A 21,491-nucleotide genomic window follows, 5' to 3' on the forward strand; every position below is an offset into this window, starting at 1 on the left:
TGTTTTCCAGTTACCCCATGTCATCCTATAGCTGAGAAGATAAGTGAGAAGTGCTTCTATACTGGCTGTGTACCAGGTAGAACACCCTCTAAACAGAGAAAAAAATGGAGTAGCTTACATACTGTATACCCACCAAAGCAATCAATACCTGTAAATGCATTCATCTCAACCCCATTGCCATATGGCTATTCTATATGTGTCTTTGGGGGACAGGTTTAACTGACGACAACACTAGCTTGAGTGATAGTTGTTGTGAATGTGAGTCGTGCGTGTGTGTGTGTGTGTGTGTGTGTGTGTGTGTGTGTGTGTGTGTGTGTGTGTGTGTGTGTGTGTGTGTGTGTGTGTGTGTGTGTGTGTGTGTGTGTGTGTGGTTTTATAGCCTGTCAGAGCAGCACATCAGCAGTGGTAATGGGCGGTCCCTGTGGGGGGCAGACTGGCAGGCAGGTAATGATCAAAGAGTCTGTTTCCTGTGCCTCATGTTGGGGTGCATCTGTCCCCCTGTGCCTTCACTTTTTAATGGGCTCAGTCTGACTGCACCTAGCGCTAACTCATCACACACGTACACACACAAACACACATACACACACACACACACACACACATACATACAAACAGACATAAACTTGCCCACATGCCAGACATGCACCCACACAATAAATCACTGAACTCTTCCCGCCTGTACACTCTCTCACTCCATCTCAACCTCTCCATGTCATCTGAACCACATCGTACACCATAAAATATCAATCTGGTGGGGGAGTGAACAGTTCTAGTCAGTCCCATGCATCTCTTTCTATGTCTCTCTCTATGTGTCGCTTTCTCTCCCTCCCTGCCAGTCTGTGAGCATGCAGCCGATCTCTCTAACTCGAAAGCCAGGCCACTCAGTGTTCTCTCTCCCTCAATCATGTGTCTGCTGTTTTCCAATGGATATCCATATGGAAGAGCACCTGCTTTGCTCAGCTTAGCATATTTAAAATAAAATAAAATGCATGTAACCTTTATTTAACTAGGCAAGTCAGTTAAGAACAAATTCTTATTTACAATGACAGCCTAGGAACATTAAATATGGAGAAGATTTTAACTGCGGGGCTGTAGTATGTGCGTAGTACATGCATGTGTCCATGTGTATGCATACTCTCTGAGCAAGTCCCCATGTGCACCATGTGTAAACTGCTGATTGGCAGACTTGTCGTGAGTTGGATGTGCTCGCCATCAGGGGCAAATTAACAAGCAATTAACCAGCGTTCAGGTAATTACCCAGCCAATCAAATGAAACCAACTCAATGCAGGTAGTAGTGGGAGCATGATGAGCAGATTGAATCATTCATTGGCAACGCTACCTTTATGCACACTCAGATGGCATCGCTGCGATCTACTTTTTAGCTCAGGCAGAAATCCTAAAAAAGTCATTTAATTATTCATTCTGTTTCATTTATTTTAAATCACACCATGTTCATAGTTGGATTATATTTTCTCTTTATCTCAAACCATTAGTATGCTCTTACAGCAGTTGGTGTTACTTAAGATACATTTCCTAACTGAACTAGAGGGTTCAACTCCAGGTTAGAGCATACTATTGCGTCTATTGAAAGTTAATGCATTACAATAATGCCAATATTCACTTTTTATTTTATTTACCTTTATTTAACTAGGCAAGTCAGTTAAGAACAAATTCTTATTTTCAATGACAGCCTAGGAACAGTGGGTTAACTGCCTGTTCAGGGTCAGAATGACATATTTGTACCTTGTCAGCTCAGGGGTTTGAACACTCTAACCACTAGGCCCAGATGTCAACTGACATCACCCTCTTTGGTAACCCATATTTTATACTAACCAATATCTAGCTTTCACTTTCAGAATAGGTTTGTCTAATAGTGAAATCGAAGCTGACCTGTTCTGCAGAGCGCAGGCTTTGATTTGATTTGCTTTGGCAGCTGATTCAGCAGAAAACCCCAGAAAGGGAATTTCATAAATGGGAGGGGTTAAGCGTATAGCTGCTGTCAACATAAGATGATTGATAGTCATTTGTTTTGCCCTTTTAATACAACATAAACTATTCGACCATTCATCAAAGGAGGAATTTCCAGAGTGTCTCTACAAAGCTCACTAAAAATAATACATTTTCTTGATGCCACGAGCCAGCTAAGCGCTAATATGAAATATTCATGTGGGTCCAGAGTAAATCATATGACCATTGGCACACATTTAGAGACCGCTCTGTGTGGAGGGGAGGAAATGTCAGGCTGTGAAGTCCTATATTAGCCTGCCATTGTGAATGTACTATAGTTGCCATTTGGCTCAGTCACTTCAAATAGATCTTTGTTTCAATCAATACACTCTGTAAAACACTGGTGCACATTGCAGTATCTGCATAATCTTAGAGTTAGTCCCTACTAGCAGTCTTTCCCATACATATACTGTACATGCCACATGATGTTAAGATTTTTTTATTCTACGTTGGAGTGCTGTCAGCCACAATTGTCTTCCTCTTTTCACTGCTGACACTATGCGTCTGCTGCCACACATCGCTTTTGTGTTCGATTGCAATGTGCCTATGGTATGAACGTGTAGGTGTTTGACTTGATATGTACCATTACGGGAACCAGTTATTTTATTCACTGTAGTGTATTTGCATTGGTCATTGGGTTTACGACACAAGACATACGTTTTTATCTGTATGCCTAGCTATTCAGGTGTAGGATCTTAATTAAATCACCCTTTTGCAGGAGAACTTTCCTGCAATGAAAGACATGTAAAAGGTGTAGTGTATTTGAGATTTAAAAAGGTTTCTGAAGTTTGTAATTTCCACTGAAATTTCAGTCTTGATTTTTTTACCTCAAGAAAAATGTACCCCTACAAAAATGTCCATTAATTATAATCCACATAATACTTCACATTTCCTGTTGCTGCAGGATTATTTTCCTGATGTAGCAAACTGTCTCAAATTAAGATCCTATATCTGTAAACATATATTGTATAACATGTTATAATGTGTTGTCAGTAGTTACAGCAACACCAGACAGGAAACCTGAGTATTGCATCAGCTGATATTGCACCAATTAGATTCACTCTAATTGGGGCAGCAGGGTAGCCTAGTGGTTAGAGCATTGGACTAGTAACTGAAAGGTTGCAAGTTCAAATCCCTGAGCTGACAAGGTACAAATCTGTCGTTCTGCCCCTGTTAACCCACTGTTCCTAGGCCGTCATTGAAAATAAGAATTTGTTCTTAACTGACTTGCCTAGTAAAATAAAAAAATAAATCTACTTTAATATTGCGGTGTATTTAGTCAACCAGGTGTTGCACCTTCATTCCCTGATGGCTGCCACATGCACGGGTGTTCTTGGTGACATGTTATTGCTGTAGCATGCCATGTATGTCTGTTTTCTGCTTCCCCACCACCCACCCCAGCCTCCACAGTTGCTTCGGTCAGGGGGATTGGTATAACATACCTTGCTCACTGTCTATTACTATAGTTATCTTATCATTATGCATGCTCTGGCAGTGAGCTATCCCAAAGGAGCAGAGCCTGACACCAAGAGTATCGTATTGCATGTATTGTAATCTTTGCTAATAAATGGTTAAACAAATATGTGGCTTTTCCTGTCGGTACCACTGTAAAAGGACAGTGTGCAGAATAGATCCATTTACTCAAATAGAGAGGGCCAATTCAACGGTGTACATTGTGAATCATTTGGAGCCTGGCAGGGAGACAGCCTAGCATTGGCAGCCATTTATAATCGTATTCATTTTCACACCACCACACACACACATATTTCCCTCCAATCTCTGACTAATGGAGCTGGGGTTGGAGATGATTCCATCAAGGTACACGGCCTCAGTTTACCTCCTTCACGCACCCGCATGCACGCACGCACGCACGCACGCGCACACACACACACACACACACACACACACACACACACACACACACACACACACACACACACACACACACACACACACACACACACACACACACACACACACACACACACACACACACACACACACACACACCTGATTGATAGCTGTGATTTGACTGTGAAAAAGGCATAGGAAATTGAAAAATGGAGGAAGAAGATTGGAAACAGTGTGCTCATTATAAACTCGCAGAAGAAACAAAAGGCCTTCTCTCCTCTTTTTTATTTTCTTTAGCTCCACACACATTGACAGCAGGTGTGTGTGACAGGTGTCTGATTGAGGCACACAAAATAAATGACACCTGAAAACAAATGGATGTATTTAGCGGTCCTGGATGCAGTTAGAGCTGTGGGCTGATGGATGTGATTATGAGAGTATGAGCACCGGGGCCAGGCACAGACAGAATGGGCACAGGTGCAACACAGAGAGAGAGGGAGAGGGAGAGAGGGGGGGAGCAGCAGACATGTTATTGTGGGGATAAATAATCATCCATACATAGAATTAATGATATGCCATAACCAAGGTCACCAGAAATGCCCACCGATGGAGATTGTATTTAATGTACTGTATCTGTCTCTTTGTAATACAGATCCTCAATTTCATAGCATGCTCAGTGGTTAAGCTCACAACAGCTAACTGGATTTGTCATTATGTCATAACGAGGGAATTTTTAGATAACAGTTAGATAGCACATTTTGTCACGTTGTCTCAAAACTCAAATCTCACGGCTCATAGCCATACTCCATCACAATGCACATTTGTTGAGTTATCAAATAGTAATACCCTGTGTGATGGCTTTGTGTTTTCCATAATTGAGGCGAGGGAGTGTCTTGCCTGAGGTCCCAGTGGTTTAATATTCTGTGAGAGATTCCAGACAGTGAGTGGTGGTGTAGCAGCTGCCTCCTGACCCATCTCCAGCCCCTCTTACCCCCTCTGACCCCTGTCTCCTTGCTGGACAGGCTGTGGAGATGACAGGCCTGTCAGAGGCTTCTACTGATGTCCTAATTACCCCCCGACACACAATCACAAACACATGCATGTACACAAATGAACCCACACAAGCATATGCACGCGTACATGTACATACAAACACATGCATACACACAGAGACACATGCACGCAAGCACACACACACACACACATACACACACATCCCAATCTGTCCCGTCAGGCATCAGCACAGATCTTGTATGCCCCTTGCATGGCACCACATTAGATAAAGGGGAAAAATGTCCCCATAACGAAAATAAAATAACATTTCAAAATGTATGTAAAACATCACAGCTATATTGAAAAAGATATGGCACATGGAAACCAAACGAGGGTGTTGTATGGTGATAGGTGGGATGGGCTGAGAGTGGCTGAGGGGTGGGATTAAAGAGCTGAGGTCTATGGTGATAGGTGGGATGGGCTGAGAGTGGCTGAGGGGTGGGATTAAAGAGTTTATGTTCGGTAATGTATTATTGTTACTGTATGTTATTGCTGTAAAACTTCCATGTATGTAAAATGTATGTATATGTAGCAGAAAAGCTGTAAAAACAAAAAAAAAGATATGTGTCCTCCCTGAAGATAAAAATAAAATAAAATAGAAAAGAGGCTATTATTATACGTTATTACACACGTATAAGACTCTTTCTAAGCTTTGATTAAAAAAAAAAAAAGCTGCATGTGAGTACAATGCAATCAGAGGCGAGCATTGAGTCAGAGCTTTGCCTGCTCTCCAGCGGCATTAACACTAACACTCCTGCTGCCTCGCCTCCACCTGAGACCGGGTTGAAAAGAAGCAGGGCTCTGTGTGATCGCTCCCTCTGGAGCCAGATGGAAGACAGGGCTTTAGCTGAACAGACATGGTGAATAAGATGTGGTGTGTCTCACAGCCGGGGGGTTAAGCATTCACTATGATCTGTTTCTCTATAAAGCCATGTGGTGTGTAGATGCATACATTGCGTATTGTAACGGCAGCCTTGAAATCAGTGCTTACCCAACCATTCGCGCCAACCATTTGTGCCAACCATTCGTGCTAGCATAACACAATGCAGAATCATGCTTATACTGATATTGGTTGTTTTTTCAAGACCTTTGAACAATTTTAAATCTATTTTGGATGACTGTGGGAGGCTGAGGTGTCACTGTAGTTGGATAATGGCTTTGGTTCCTTCTCCTTGTTGGATTGTTTTCTTGGGGGGAAAATGGTGTTCTGTGGTCATTTATATTTTGCTATGTCAAACACCAGAGTGACTTTGAAGTGTCATGGTGACATAGCAATAGTTTGTTGCTTTGTTGGTTTCTACGTTCACTTTTTTTAAATAAAGGAGCCCCATATTCTGTACAGATATACAGTACAGGCCTGTACAACATGCAGAGAAAGCTTTGTATGTGTGACATGATTTAGAGTGAGAAATGGCAGTTGGCGGGGCTGCTAGGCATCTAGTCGGAGGCGTGTATCTCTAACACAACCACAACCTGAGACAGGCAATGGCAGAGTTCTCTTTAAGCTTCTATATTTTCTGTTATTTCTGCTCTCAGAATGAAGACTACTTTTGTGTTACAGAGAGGACTTGAAGTTCTGATTGAAGAGCTTATTATTGAAGAGCTTATTAACACGTATTGCTTTCAGACAAACATGATACAATATTCAGATCCTCACATACCTTAGCTTCCTTACCAACTAGCCCTTGAATACCAGAAACTCACACTGTGAACTCACCATAGGAGAATACTGTTCAATCCCTCTGAATTGTTAGTTAGTTATCTGTGAATTGTTAGTTAGTTATCTCTAACGTGCCAGGCTTCAACAGTGTGTGTGTGTGTGTGTGTGTGCACACATCTGCTGGCACGTGTGTGTGTGTGTGTGTGTGTGTGTGTGTGTGTGTGTGTGTGTGTGTGTGTGTGTGTGTGTGTGTGTGTGTGTGTGTGTGTGTGTGTGTGTGTGTGTGTGTGTGTGTGTGTGTGTGTGTGTGTGTGTGTGTGTGTGTGCGTGTGTACGTGCGTGCAAACATGTGTGTGAGTGTGTGTGTGCATGCATACGTGTGTGTGTGCTTATGTGCTTGTGCTCAGGGGTTTGCTAAAGGCCCATATTAATATTCAGAGCATGAAATCAGGCATATCCAGTGAGAGGTTGTCACGGCTGAGCTCCAGTGTCTTTTTGTATGTTCCATGAATAAGGTGCAGTTAAACCTCCTCTGGCCATCGGGAAACTGTTTATGTGGGGATACATACATAATCCCCTTTGACTGCAGTATGACGGAACAGCCTGTAGATGTGTTCCTGGTAAGCCCACTTGATTAACATGTTACTGTCTGCCATGGAGACGAATTAGCCTGAGCATTCCCTGTGGTGCTATAGGTAAGTGTTTTCACAGATATTCCACAGGCAACCAGATACCTGCATTAAGCCATATCTGACAAAACGGTGGGAGTACAGAGCAACTCTCTCTGTTGAGCTGTAGCTGCTCTTGACACCTCCCTCTAAAGCGCTCTGCTGCAGGCAACTATACAGATAGCTGGGGTGTCACATTTTGTCCAGTGTTTGCACAGTGGACTACACTGAGTGTACAAAACATTAAGAACATCTTCCTCATATTGAGTTGCACACCCCCCTTTTGCCCTCAGAACAGCCTCAATTCATCAGGGCATGGACTCTATAAGGTGTCGAAAGCGTTCCAGAGGGATGCTGGCTCATGTTGACTCCAATGCTTCCCGCAGTTGTATCAAGTTGGCTGTATGTCCTTTGGATGGTGGACCATTCTTGATACACACTGGAAACTGCAGCGTTGTAGTTCTTGACACAAACCGGTGCGCCTGGTACCTGCTACCATAACCTGTTCAAAAGCACCTAAATATTTGTCTTGCCCATTCACCCTCTGAATGGCACACATACACAATCCATGTCTCAATTGTCTCAAGGCTTAAAAAATATTTTTAGCCTGTCTCCTCCCCTTCATCTACACTGATTGCAGTGGATTTAATAAATAACACCAATAAGGGATCATAGATTTCACCTGGATTTACCTGGTCAGTCTATGTCATGGAAAGAGCAGGTGTCCATAATGTTTTGTACACTCAGTGTATATTATGGTATTTGACTTGAGTCTGAGACAAAGATTAAATGAACTCAGCAGGAGTGTGAGTGATTACTACAGTAATGGCTTTCAAATCCCAGGTTTAATGTACAGTATTTCAATTGATTCTAGCTGTTTATTTGTAGAACGTCCACCCCTAGAAGTAAACACAGGAGCGTGTGAGCATTTGTTGTGGTTAGACACTGGCTAGGACACCAATCCTAGAGGTCACAGAAGGTATCTGGACAGTGTTCAGACTTCTGAGAAAAGGTCTTAAACCATCTAATGGCTTGCTGTTTGGAAAATGATGACCACAGCAGCCAATCTGTGTTCCTTGGGTCTACTCAGCAGGTACAGGCTTTCCATCAAATTTATTTTAAGAAAAAGGTCTGCATCCCTCCACCCAACCTTTTAATTAAATGAAAGCACAGTGGGACACACACTCACGCACACACACACACACACACACACACACACACACACACACACACACACACACACACACACACACACACACACACACACACACACACACACACACACACACACACACACACACACACACACACACACACACACACACACACACACACACACACACACACACACACACACACTAGAGGAGAGGAGACTGCCTGGGCCGCACAGCACCCCAGCATCCTCCTCCTGCTGTCACCACACATGCGGTGTGAACACACACACTGATAACATGCGATAAGCTGCTGATCATGGCTGGAAATAAGAAGGAAAAATGTTTCCTCAAAGGAGGCCCATTTATTTAATGACACCATGCCAACATAGAGAGGGTATGTTACCTTTTCCCAACTACTATTACCCAGCAGCCTGGATAGAGAGGTTGCTCTCCTCCACACTCACAGAGAGAGACCGTCTGCAGAGATATCAGTCTGGCTCACAGAGTGTACTGCAGCTCTGTGGATTCACCCAGATGACAGTCCGCTGTACACTGCTAGTATTGTCTAAAAGCATGAACATATTATCTAATGATCAGATAGTTTGTAGATTCTACTATCTGTCAGGTAATACACTACAAAGAACACTTGTTGACTGTCATTTTTATTCATACACTGGTATATCAGACATTTGCAGATTCTGTCGAAGTACAATAAAATACAGAAGTCTAAGGAATATGGGTTAGGAGAGTAGGAGAGCAGACCCAGACAAGGACAGGCTTTATTTGGAGGACGGTGGGCCTGTCTGGCCTCATCTTCTATGATTGACAGATTGCGGTGGAGGCCGCCACTTGCAGGGAATAGCATCACATGCATTTCCCCTAAAGTCTGTCTATCAGTGCTGTCTAAGCAGAGCGACAGCCATGACATCTAATCACAGCCTGGCTGGCACCTCATAACTCCTGCCTAATGTGCTCCAGGTACAGGGGAGTACAGGGGAGGGTAGGGGGGTAGCAGGGGCGCGCTGGGGACAAGAGACAAGACCAGCGGCTATTTATAATAGTCCTATCTGTGGCTGTACACTTTTCCCTATTAATACAGTTCTGAACTAGGCTGAGAAAACTGATATATATTACATCCTCACTCCTCATACTATAACAGAAATACAGACTTTCTATATGATTTATAATCTGAGATGTACCTATATTATTATGTGCTGGTTTGTGATTTGTCTCCTGTGAGGATTCATACAAGGCTGAAAAGCATAACAAGGACATGCCTTCCATTCAGGTTAGGTCAAAGATGATAACTCAGGCAAGAAGACTAGTGTGTGCCTGCTTGCTCTTCATGAGGTGGTCCAATTAGATGTTAGCCTGCGTAATAGGCTTACCACTTAGAGCGGTGCTGTGAGTCCAGGATGCCCAGGGTGGTGCCGTAGGGAAAATGCCAGTCTCCCATGACCAGCTGGTGTGAGATGCCAGTCTCGGGCGACTGGCCACTGTTCCAAGCGGGCAAATTCTGGTGTGCCCCAGGGCTCTCAGGGGACCTTCACTCGGCAGAGGCTGCTCCAGCCCTGGGCTGGCAGGAATCTCAAACAGAGAGAGGCTGGGAAAAACAAAGTCCACAGATAGATAACTATCTACCCCAGAGCTGCTCCATATTAATAGCCCCCAAATTGACTGAAACTTTACAGTGGTTATAAAAAATACGGGGTTGTAAAGCTATACACTCTCAAATACTCAATCACTTTCAGGGAAGTATATTGGAATCTTCGGTATTGGAATTTTCGGTCGACACACTTTTGGGATTTATGCCAGCCTCTAAAATATAAGTGAGGAAGCACTAAAACCAATGGATAATGACTCATCCAAAATGAGATGAGTTTTGACAGAGTTACCTTCTGTGTGAATTATAAATGAATATGGGCCTCTGGTCTTATCGTGAATATGAGCCTTTGCTTACAATGTGTCCGTCTTATCATGAATGTGAGCCTCTGCTTACAATGTGTCCGTCTTATCGTGAATATGAGCCTTTGCTTACAATGTGTCCATCTTATCATGAATATGAGCCTCTGCTTACAATGTGTCCGTCTTATCATGAATATGAGCCTCTGCTTACAATGTGTCCGTCTTATCATGAATATGGGCCTCTGCTTACAATGTGTCCGTCTTATCATGAATATGAGCCTCTGCTTACAATGTGTCCATCTTATCATGAATATGAGCCTCTGCTTATAATGTGTCCATCTTATCATGAATATGGGCCTCTGCTTACAATGTGTCCGTCTTATCATGAATATGGGCCTCTGCTTACAATGTGTCCGTCTTATCATGAATATGAGCCTCTGCTTACAATGTGTCCGTCTTATCATGAATATGAGCCTCTGCTTAAAATGTGTCCATCTTATCATGAATATGAGCCTCTGCTTACAATGTGTCCGTCTTATCATGAATATGAGCCTCTGCTTACAATGTGTCCGTCTTATCATGAATATGAGCCTCTGCTTAAAATGTGTCCATCTTATCATGAATATGAGCCTCTGCTTACAATGTGTCCATCTTATCATGAATATGAGCCTCTGCTTACAATGTGTCCATCTTATCATGAATATGAGCCTCTGCTTACAATGTGTCCGTCTTATCATGAATATGAGCCTCTGCTTACAATGTGTCCATCTTATCATGAATATGGGCCTCTGCTTACAATGTGTCCATCTTATCATGAATATGAGCCTCTGCTTACAATTGTTCTGTCTTCCTTCTTTCTTTCTCTACTGCTGCAACAGGAGCCGCTGAGACCTTGTCAGGTACTTTTGATTTTCCTTTAATGTTCGTCTGACAATGTCTGATGCATTTGCTCACCCTGCTCTTTATTGATTTGTGTAAAGCATTGAGTTATGTGTTCATGTGCTGTGCAATGTCTACAATCATATGTCAATCTACTGCCAATTTGATTGTATTTGTATAGCACTGCTACAGTCGTGTGAATAGAAACTGTTTCAAATAAGACTATGTCAGATGGTGGCAGAGTACATTCTACATTCCCTGTTGTTATTGGCTACTGTCATTATGTTTACTATATGTGCATCATATTGTTGTCTACATGTAGTTTTCTTTTGGTTGACACATGACTAGTATGTACAAAGTGACTCTGGTAGCCTACACTAAACCGAAGGTGAACATTCTGTATTGTGAAAGCCCATGTCTAACACTACTACTACTAGGCTAGAAGCTCCCCTTGTCTCTGTATCACACTTAGAAAGACACATCAAGCACAAAGAGCCTCTAACCTGCCAGTACAGTGGAACATGAGATTGAGCAGTCCCCAACATTGATCTGCAGTGAACATGGCACAATCTGCATAAGATAATAGAGTACAGGAGAGATGCTTTTCTCTGTACATCTCTATTCAGACAAAGCCTTGTCAAAGCAGCATCAGACATCTGACATCACATCAGAAACATGATGAAACTTGAGTGAGAGATTGTTTTCAGAGATAAAAGAGATTACATTAGAAGGCCTAAAACATTAGAAATCCTGCTACGATGCAGAGAAGCCTTGAAACAGTGAAGGTCTAATAATGTCCAATGATATTATGGCTTTTTACTCACAGATGTCCTTGAAAGAGCTTCCCTTCTTAGAGAGCAGGGCTTAATTACTGAGCTGGAGATGTATGTATCTCAAGGGGCAGAGAATAGGAGCGTGAGAAAGAGAGCCATTTTCAGTCATTCTTAATGCGGTAAGATAGATCCGGTCAGCCGGTTGGCTAGATAGCTAGGTCCGGCCGGCCAGATACACTACATACCAAAGGTATGTGGACACTTGCTCGTTGTACATCTCATTCCTAAATCATGGGAATTTATGGAATTGGTCCCACCGTAGCTGCTAAAAAGCCTCCACTCTTCTGGGAAGGCATACCACTAGATGTTGAAACATTGCTGCGGGGTTTTGCTTGCATTCAGCCACAAGAGCATTAGTGAGGTCAGGCACTGAGGCTGGGAGATTAGACCTGGCTCACAGTCAGCGGTACAATTCATCCCAAAGGTGTTCGATGGGGTTGAGGTCAGTCAAGTTCTTCCACACCGATCTCGACACACCATTTATTTATGGACCTCGCTTTGTGCACGGGGACATTGTCATGCTGAAACAGGAAAGAGTCTTCCCCCCCAAACTGTTGCCACAAAGTTGGAAGCACAGAATCATCTGGAATGCCATTGTATTCTGTAGCATTAAGATTTCCCTTCACTGGAACTAAGGGGCCTAGCCCGAACCTTGAAAAACAGCTCCAGGCTATTATTCCTCCTCCACCAAACTTTACAGTTGGCACTATGCATTGTGGCAGATAGCGTTCTCCTAGCATCCCCGAAACCCAGATTAGTCTGTCGGACTGCTAGATGGTGAAGTGTGATTCATCACTCCAGAGAATGCATTTCCACTGCTCCAGAGTCCAATGGCGGCGAGCTTTACACCACTCCAGCCGATGTTTGGCATTGCACATGGTGATCTTAGGCTTGTGTGCAGCTGGTCGGTCATAGAAACCCATTTGTGCGGCCTGTCACTTCGTGGCTGAGTCATTGTTGCTCCTAGAGGTTTCCACTTCACAATAACAGCACTTACAGTTGACCGGGGTAGCTCTAGCGGGGCAGAAATGTAAAGAACTGTCTTGTTGGAAAGGTGGCCTCCTATGACGTTGCCACGTTGAAAGTCAATGAGCTTTTCAGTAAGTTCATTATACTGCCAATGTTTGTCTATGGAGATTGAATGGCTGTGTGCTCGATTTTATAAACCTGTTAGCAACGGGGGTGGCTGAAATAGCCAAATCCACTCATTTACATTACATTTACATTATGATTTACATTTACATTTACATTTACACTCATTTCAAGGGGTGTCCACATACTTTTGTATATATTGTGTAGATTTGGCCAGATAATTCTGTTCGGCCGGTCAGATAGGTCCGGCCAGCCGGCCAGATAGCTTGGTCCGGCTGGCCAGCGAGATAGGTAGCTCCGTCCAGCCAGATGACTAATTGCAGGGCCTTCAAAGGTCTATGAACTTAACCTAGCTATCTGGCCGGCCGCACCTACAGTAGCTATCTCTGGCTGAAAAGGCTGGATAGCTGGTTCTTCTTTGAAAAGGACAGGGCCGCTCCAGACATCGGTGACTCAGTGGAGAGGAATCAGGGGCCTGGCGCTGTCCTGCTTTCCACTGCCCCTTTCATGTCTTTTGATGAAAAAATTCAAAGAGAGAGAAGTTCAAAGAAAAAAAGGAATTTGAATCAAAAGGTGCCTTTTCTTAACATCTGGGAAGGAATGAAGAGAGGAACTTCATTTCTCCCAACTTCTGAAAGTTAGCGTCAGGGTTTCTTCTCGGTGTCTTGCATTATGAGCTGCTTGTTGATGAGGCCCATGTCAGATCGCTGCTGTAACATCCCAGCGTTGAGTTCACAGACCTTTGAAGGCCCTGTAATTAATTATCTTTGACTGTGTCATTCAGTGTGTTCTGATAGAGGAACAGGAGGGCGGCCATGTGTGGCAATACTGGAGCGTCGCACTCCAAGACAGCTGCTGGAAGGAGTGTGAATTTATCAACCAGTCATCTGCGCCCTGCCTTGTCTCAGCCCACCTCTCTCTCTCTCCCGCCACCAGGAATTAATAACTGCCTCTCCTCATTTGTACCCAATCATGACCAGGATGCTGAGGCAATTGAAAATGTTTTCTAGAATTGCAAAAACCCCTCCATGTTCCGTAAAGTGGCCTGTTTTCCCTTCGATGGGATTGCTAATCACAGCGCCGTTATTTATGTGTGTTTTGAATTGGAGATGAGCCAGGGATATTGGACAGGACCCAACCCTGCTAAGGGCTGCTGAAACCTTGTGGATATTTTCACTAGCAGTCATGTTCCAGAATAACCTAGCTTTGAGGCTCCTTCATGTTGCTGTTTTGACTGCCAGCTATATTACTTTAACAAAACTGAAATCAAAACAGACTTCAAAACATACTGTGGGCTCCTTTGCTGGGGTAGGCCTACTTACTATAAGTATGTCAGAGCTGCCTTTCAGGTTTCAGTCAGACACACTCAAATTAATTACACACTTCCATATTCCAACATTGGAGCACACTTAATAAACATGAATTTGATTGTGTTATAAGGAGTTAATTATCAACCAAGTATTGTGCTATGCTCTAGTAGTCCACTATACATTCACACTTCAGAGGTAGTGATATGTTAAAACAGATGGATTCCTCAAACATCACAGATACTCAATTAAGACAGTTTAAAAACAGCACACTTCAATTTACGTTAAGATAACACTCAAATACCTCAAGATACTACCTATTTAGTACAGAATGTACTGTACTCTGCTCAATATATGCTCAATATCAATGTCCATTTTCAGTCATCACTTGATGAACCAATATCTGTGATGTGGAATGAAATGGAAAGTTCATTGCTACAGACAGGTCTGAGGTCTATTTCTCCACAGGAGGTTCATTTCTTGCTGCTCGCTGCATTCTCTCAGCTCATTTGAATCCTGTTAGTTTGGCTGTCTATTCCCATTATCACTATCTGAAAAGGCAGGTGCTTTTTTTCCACTTTGTAAATGTCAGCCCAGTTTGGAGGTGTCTGACAACTCAGGCATGCAAATGTGCTATGGATGTTTCTTCGGGCTATTGCTGGGAGTCTTGTTCCTCTCCTGGTGCTAATCCAAGGCGTTTAAAAGCATTTTCCATTCTTCTTTTTATGCCTTTTGGCTCCTGCCGGATAAATATAGCACAAGGTGACTTTTGATTTACCCTCTCTCTCACCTGGAAGGCTGAAAACAAACCTTTTTTCTTTGTCAAACCGAAATGGATGCTTGGTTTCAGGCTTTAATGATGAGGGCAGAGTTCTGTGAAAATAATGACCAGGTAGGCAGCCACAGGTGTGGATATACTCAGTCAGCGGCTGACTCAGTGGCTGACAAGGCTGTGATTCCTAAGAGATGGAGACTAAAGCCCTGTGCTCACAGACTCAGATGGAGAGCTATAATTCAGCTCTGTCTGTCTGTCTGTCTGTCTGTCTGTCTGTCTGTCTGTCTGTCTGTCTGTCTGTCTGTCTGTCTGTCTGTCTGTCTCTCTCTCTCTCTCTCTCTCTCTCTCTTTCTCCCTCTCTCTCCCTCCATTTTTCTCTGTGTGTGAGAGGTAGTGCTTACAACCCATCTGGCAGAGAGTCACTGGACCCACTGAGCTGAGAGATCAATAACGCCAACCAGTGCACTGGGCCCTTCTATTGTATTAGGAGGATTAGGAATGTGACTGCAAGTACAGTCAACATACGTCTATAGCGGTCAGGCTGTGTTCACATCTCTGTGGGTGTGATGTAGTATTATGGTGTTCAATGTTGTGGTCTGTTATGGTACCTATGCTGTTACATGTTTTTGTGTGTCTCAATCCCAAAATAATCAACACTAGACAATAATACATTTAAAAAATAAAAGCAGAATGGCAGTAATTCTAGAACTTTCATGGGTTTCACTCCTCCTCTTGTCCATCTGTCTGTCCAGTTGAAGGTCAAAACCTGGGGACTGATAATGTATCAGTGATTGAGGGAGAGATGGCGACCATCAGCTGCAGGGTGAAGAACAATGATGACTCAGTCATCCAGCTCCTCAACCCCAACAGGCAGACCATCTACTTCAGAGACGTCAGACGTAAGTGCTTCTCATAGAGTTCCTATTAAATTACTAGAGGGGTTATGTCATAAACCCTCAAAGTTCCATAATGGGGTGTAAATGGTAGCCATCTTAGTCAGTGAGAAACCCAAAACCAGTTTATTTGGAATGAATTGCAGTAGAGGCATAGGTGATGCAAACTTCTCATTTAATTTGAAAAATTGAATCATTCCTTTAAAACTGTCTTGCTAGCTAATTAACACAAATGCATTCCAGAGTTCTAAGTCCTAATTCTATGGTGCTGCTTCACTGGACACTCTACCATTATACGGACTATCTCATTAGACACGTTCTCAACAGAGGACATGCAGGTTATCTCACTCATGAACCATATCTCAGGGACTCATTTCAAGTACCATACAGGGCCTCTTCTAGTAAAAGGAATCACTCTTTAAGGTGTTGGCAGGTTATGGCAACTCATCAGATATGATGCTATTGGTGATGGCATCATATTTCAAGGGCTAGATTATAATACTGATATACAGTTGAAGTTAGAAGTTTACATACACTTAGGTTGGAGTCATTACAACTTGTTTTTCAACCACTCCACAAATATCTTGTTAACAAACTATAGTTTTGGCAAGTCGGTTAGGACATCTACCTTGTGCATGACACAAGTAATTTTTCCAACATTGTTTACAGACACATTAATTCACTGTATCACAATTCCAGTGGGTCAGAAGTTTACATGCACTAAGTAGACTGTCCCTTTAAACAGCTTGGGAAATTCCAGAAAATGTCATGGCTTTAGAAGCTTCTGATAGGCTAATTGACATCATGTGGATGTATTTCAAGGCCTGTATTTCAAGGCCTGTATTTCAAGGCCTGCCTCCAAACCCAGTGCCTCTTTGCTTGACATCATGGGAAAATCAAAAGAAATCAGCCAAGACCTCAGAAAATAAATTGTAGATTACCACGTTCATCTGAACAAACAATAGTATGCAAGTATTAACACCATGGGACCACACGACCATCATTCCGCTCAGGAAGGAGACGCGTTCTGTCTCCTAGAGATGAACGTACTTTGGTGTGAAAAGTGCAAATCAATCCCAGAACAACAGCAAAGGACCTTGTGAAGATGTTTGAGGAAACAGGTACAAAAGTATCTATACCCACAGTAAACTAGTCCTATATCGACACAACCTGAAAGGCTGCTCAGCAAGGAAAAAGCCACTACTCCAAAACCGCCATAAAAATTCAGACTACGGTTTACAACTGCACATGGGGACAAAGATCGTACTTTTTGGAGAAATGTCCTCTGATCTGATGAAACAAAAATAGAACTGCTTGGCCATAATGACCATTGTTATGTTTGGAGGAAAAAATGGGAGGCTTGCAAGCCAAAGAACTCCATTCCAACCGTGAAGCACGGGGGTGGTAGCATCATGTTGTGGGGGTTCTTTGCTGCAGGAGGGACTGGTGCACTTCACAAAATAGATGGCTGCATGAAGGAGGAAAATTATGTTGCTTCAATATATCCACATCTCAAGACATCAGTCAGAAAGTTAAAGCTTGGTCGCAAATGGGTCTTCCAAATGGACAATGACACCAAGCATACTTCCAAAGTTTTGGCAAAATGGCTTAAGGACAACAAAGTCAAGGTATTGGAGTGGCCATCACAATGCCCTGACCTCAATCGTATGGAAAATATGTGGGCAGAACTGAAAAGGTGTGTGCGAGCAAGGAGGCCTACAAACCTGACTCAGTTACACCAGCTCTGTCAGGAGGAATGGGCCAAAGTTCACCCAACTTATTGTGGGAAGCTTGTTGAAGGCTACCCAAAATGTTTGACCCATGTTAAAGAATTTAAAGGCAATGCTACCAAATACTAATTGAGTGTATGTAAACTTCTAACCCACTGGGAATGTGATGAACGAAATATAAGCTGAAATAAATCATTATCTCCACTATTATTCTGACATTGCACATTCTTACAATAAAGTGGTGATCCTAACTGACCTAAAACAGGGAATTTGTACTCGGATTAAATGTCAGGAATTGTGAAAAACTGAGTTTAAATGTATTTGGCTAAGTTGTATGTAAACTTCCGACAACTGTATATGGGATGCTTTCTGTCCTTGGCCATTGAGTTGATTTATTACTAGTTTTTATTCAAGCAATTTCCAGATAATCTAAGATTAGGACAATGTTTATGCATGAGCATATGGCTTCCTCTGGGTTCAACCTGAGTTTGCTTAAGTTTTGCTTGTTTGTGTCTTGGATTGGAGCCAGCCTTCAAGGTGATATGAGAAACATTCTTCTTGTTTTCATATTTCATCACAATCCAAAATGCTGAGTAGGATCCAGATTGGTGTTCTAATTTCTCACTGTATGGCAGAATGTTATGGAAGGCTGAGTGTACATCTCGGTCATGATTGTCTTGCTAATGTAATTTATGTGTTTTACCGTCGTAAAGGAGAGGTTCAAATAAAGATAACACAATGACACTTGTGACAGCCTTGAACGCAACACAAATAGAAGGATGTGTGGTCTACCAAATCATTTTTTTAAAGAGCTCCTCCTGTAACATTATCACACTGGCCTCACATTTTTTCGGTATTTTCTCTATTTAGTCTCATATTCCACACAACCTCTTGAACAGTTCGCCCTTTGAACAGTTCACTTATCACATTTCAAAACCAACTCACACTGGCAGCAAGGAAAATGGCTGAAGTGCGATAGTCAAGTGTTATTACAGAAGCAGTCGGGTATCAGTAAATTGGCTGGAGTTAGTATCAGAAAAGAGTCAGAGCTCTGATCATGTCTAACTGCTGCTCCTGGTTGAACCTTACCCCTGCAGACAGAGCCTGGTAAGTCCCAGGGCAGCAGATCTATTCTGGGCTGGGCTCCCAGAAGGCTGTGTTCTGTGGGGACTCTGACTGGTGGCATTGTTACCTGTCACCAGGGCCTCTTTCTACAGAGTCATTCCTTTGTGTATGAGGAGGAAAACAACCGTGACACAGTCACACATGGAAAACAACAGACACAAACACAGATACAGACACTTACACAAAACACTCTACCAGGAAAATAATACTGAATATTTACCGTAGGGCTACACATCCCCCAACAAATTGCAAACACACTATCTTTCCTTTTTTAGCTCAACAGAGCTATCAAATCTACTTACAGTCAACCACTTGGGAAGTTCCAGTTCCAGCAATACTAACACAGTAACACTGTCCTTGAACCTGACGCTAGAGACCCAATATCAAGGTTTTTTCTGCTTTATATACTTGGTCCAGCGCGCCAATGCTTAGGGATTGAGGAAACAAACCACTAACTCGTCGATTTTAAAGGGGAAGTCATAACGAGAAGGCACTTAACGGAGCAAAATACTGATTTGTGACCAACTATCAATTCATGTTGGTGTCATCCTCAACCTTTATAGGTTACATACAGAACATTACACCTTCAGCTGATGTAGAGGGTAATGATTCAACATTACTTATTGATTGTATGATTGTATTTTGCCTCTGTTTTACAGTGCAACCCTGATGTGTGCTACAGCCTAATTATCATCTCAACACACTTGAGTAATAACTTGTCAATAAACAAGCTGCTTCATGTCAACTAAATTCACTGGTTCTTGGAATGAGCCATTTTTCTTTCCTAGCAGGGCCTTTGGCTCTCAAAGCTATAACGAGGCTCATTGCTGTCCTTTGAGGAGAGACTTCCAAAGAGTCCTCAAATGATGAGACAGGATTGGGAATGAGGTCTCGCATAGGAAGATGCTCAAAGGCCTCTGTAATGATCAATGTGTTGCCTGACATGTAGCTCTGACAGGAACAAACACCCATGTTTTAAACGAATGCTGAATAGATTGAGTTCTTTAGCTCTGCGCTTATAGAAGACCTGATAAGGAATGAGTAGGTCAAAACATCATTACAGTCTCCATGGAACCATCTGGGGGCATTTATGTAGAACAGTGTTCAAGTGGGGGGTTAACTGAAATGGAAAATCCTCTGAAAATATAGCTAAATGTCAGATGTAGGGTGTTAAGCTAGTTTGCCACACTCAAAGCTAACTCGACTAACACTACTCTTCTATGGCAACCAGTCCGAACTACAGATTTGAGTTCAAAACAGCTACGTTTTTATTTAGTATGGACCTCTAGTTCTTGCTATCCCAGAACCGTGATTTAATTGATTATGTATGTTACAGTACTTTTCCTTTTCCAGAATATGTGAGGTCGATTCGTTCATTCGTGACCAACAGCAGACCATTTTGACTTCCCATCTTGTTAGTCTTCATGAGCACTTCTCCTATTTTCCTGCCCTGGGAGTGCTCTGTAGACTGGAGAGATGAAATTGTTAATAAATCAACTTTTATGAATCATTCTGAAACTCAATTTTCTTTTTAGGACCTGGGTTGTAATGCTGAGGCTTTTTACCATTTAGGAGGCTTTTTTCAGCATAACTACTAGTTATATGAATACAGACCAAATAATTGTACTGCACTATTTCAATATTTCTCTCTGCTCTCTCTGTTGTCTCTCTCTGTTCTCGCTCTCTGTTTCTTGCACTGTTTCTTTCTCTCTACTTCTCTCTCTTTCTGTTTCTCTCTCTCACACACATACCACACACTCACACATACACAAACACACACGTGTGTATCTCCCCATCCTGACTGTCTGTCTGGTGTCTGTATCTCCTCAGCCCTGAAGGACAGCCGGTTCCAGCTGGTGAATTTCTCCGACAACGAGCTGCGGGTGTCTCTGTCCAACGTGTCACTGTCAGATGAGGGACGCTATGTGTGCCAGCTCTACACAGACCCTCCTCAGGAGGCCTACGCAGACATCACTGTGCTGGGTAGGTTTTACACACACTTGCCTAAACTCACATGCATGAATATACACCTGCATGTACACACAAATAACGTACACACACGTGACTATGTATGTACACAAAATATGATGTATGCACATTACATGGTTTCATATCGGTGGAGGATGAAGGGGAGGACCATCCTTCTCAGTGAATTTCATTTATTATTATTTTATGTGAAACATTAAAAAAGTTATCCTTTTTAGATAAAACTATACTAAATATATTCACGTGTCACCAAATAATTGATTAAAATGCACTGTTTTGCAATGAAGGTCTACAGTAGCATCAGAAGCACTCTGTAGGGTAGCACCATGGTGTAGCCAGAGGACAGCTAGCTTATGTCCTCCTCTGTTACATTGACTTCAATACAAAAACTAGGAGGATCATGGTTTTCACCCCTTTCCATACACTTTCACAGTAATTATGACAACTTCCGGAGGACGTCCTCCAACCGATCAGAGCTCTTGCAGCATGAACTGACATGTTGTCCACCCAATCAAAGGATCAGAGAATGAATATAGTACTGAAAGCATAAGCTACAGCTAGCACTGCAGTGC

At 42.7% G+C, this 21,491-nt stretch overlaps 1 protein-coding gene across 3 annotated transcripts in view; it reads left to right on the forward strand.

The window, feature by feature from the left end:
* Positions 1-21,491, forward strand: part of cadm1b (cell adhesion molecule 1b) — a 162,844-nt gene that overhangs the window by 93,056 nt on the left and 48,297 nt on the right. For 2 of the 3 annotated variants that reach the window (XM_035756089.2, XM_035756091.2), the window contains exons 2-4: positions 11,178-11,198; positions 15,938-16,084; positions 20,764-20,916. In XM_035756089.2, coding sequence (XP_035611982.1) covers positions 11,178-11,198; positions 15,938-16,084; positions 20,764-20,916 — 321 coding nt within the window. The remainder of the gene's footprint in view (positions 1-11,177; positions 11,199-15,937; positions 16,085-20,763; positions 20,917-21,491) is intronic. The other variant, XM_035756090.2, reaches the window with a different exon arrangement.

This window comes from Oncorhynchus keta, chromosome 18 (genome assembly GCF_023373465.1).
Source record: "Oncorhynchus keta strain PuntledgeMale-10-30-2019 chromosome 18, Oket_V2, whole genome shotgun sequence".
Lineage (NCBI taxonomy): Eukaryota > Metazoa > Chordata > Actinopteri > Salmoniformes > Salmonidae > Oncorhynchus > Oncorhynchus keta.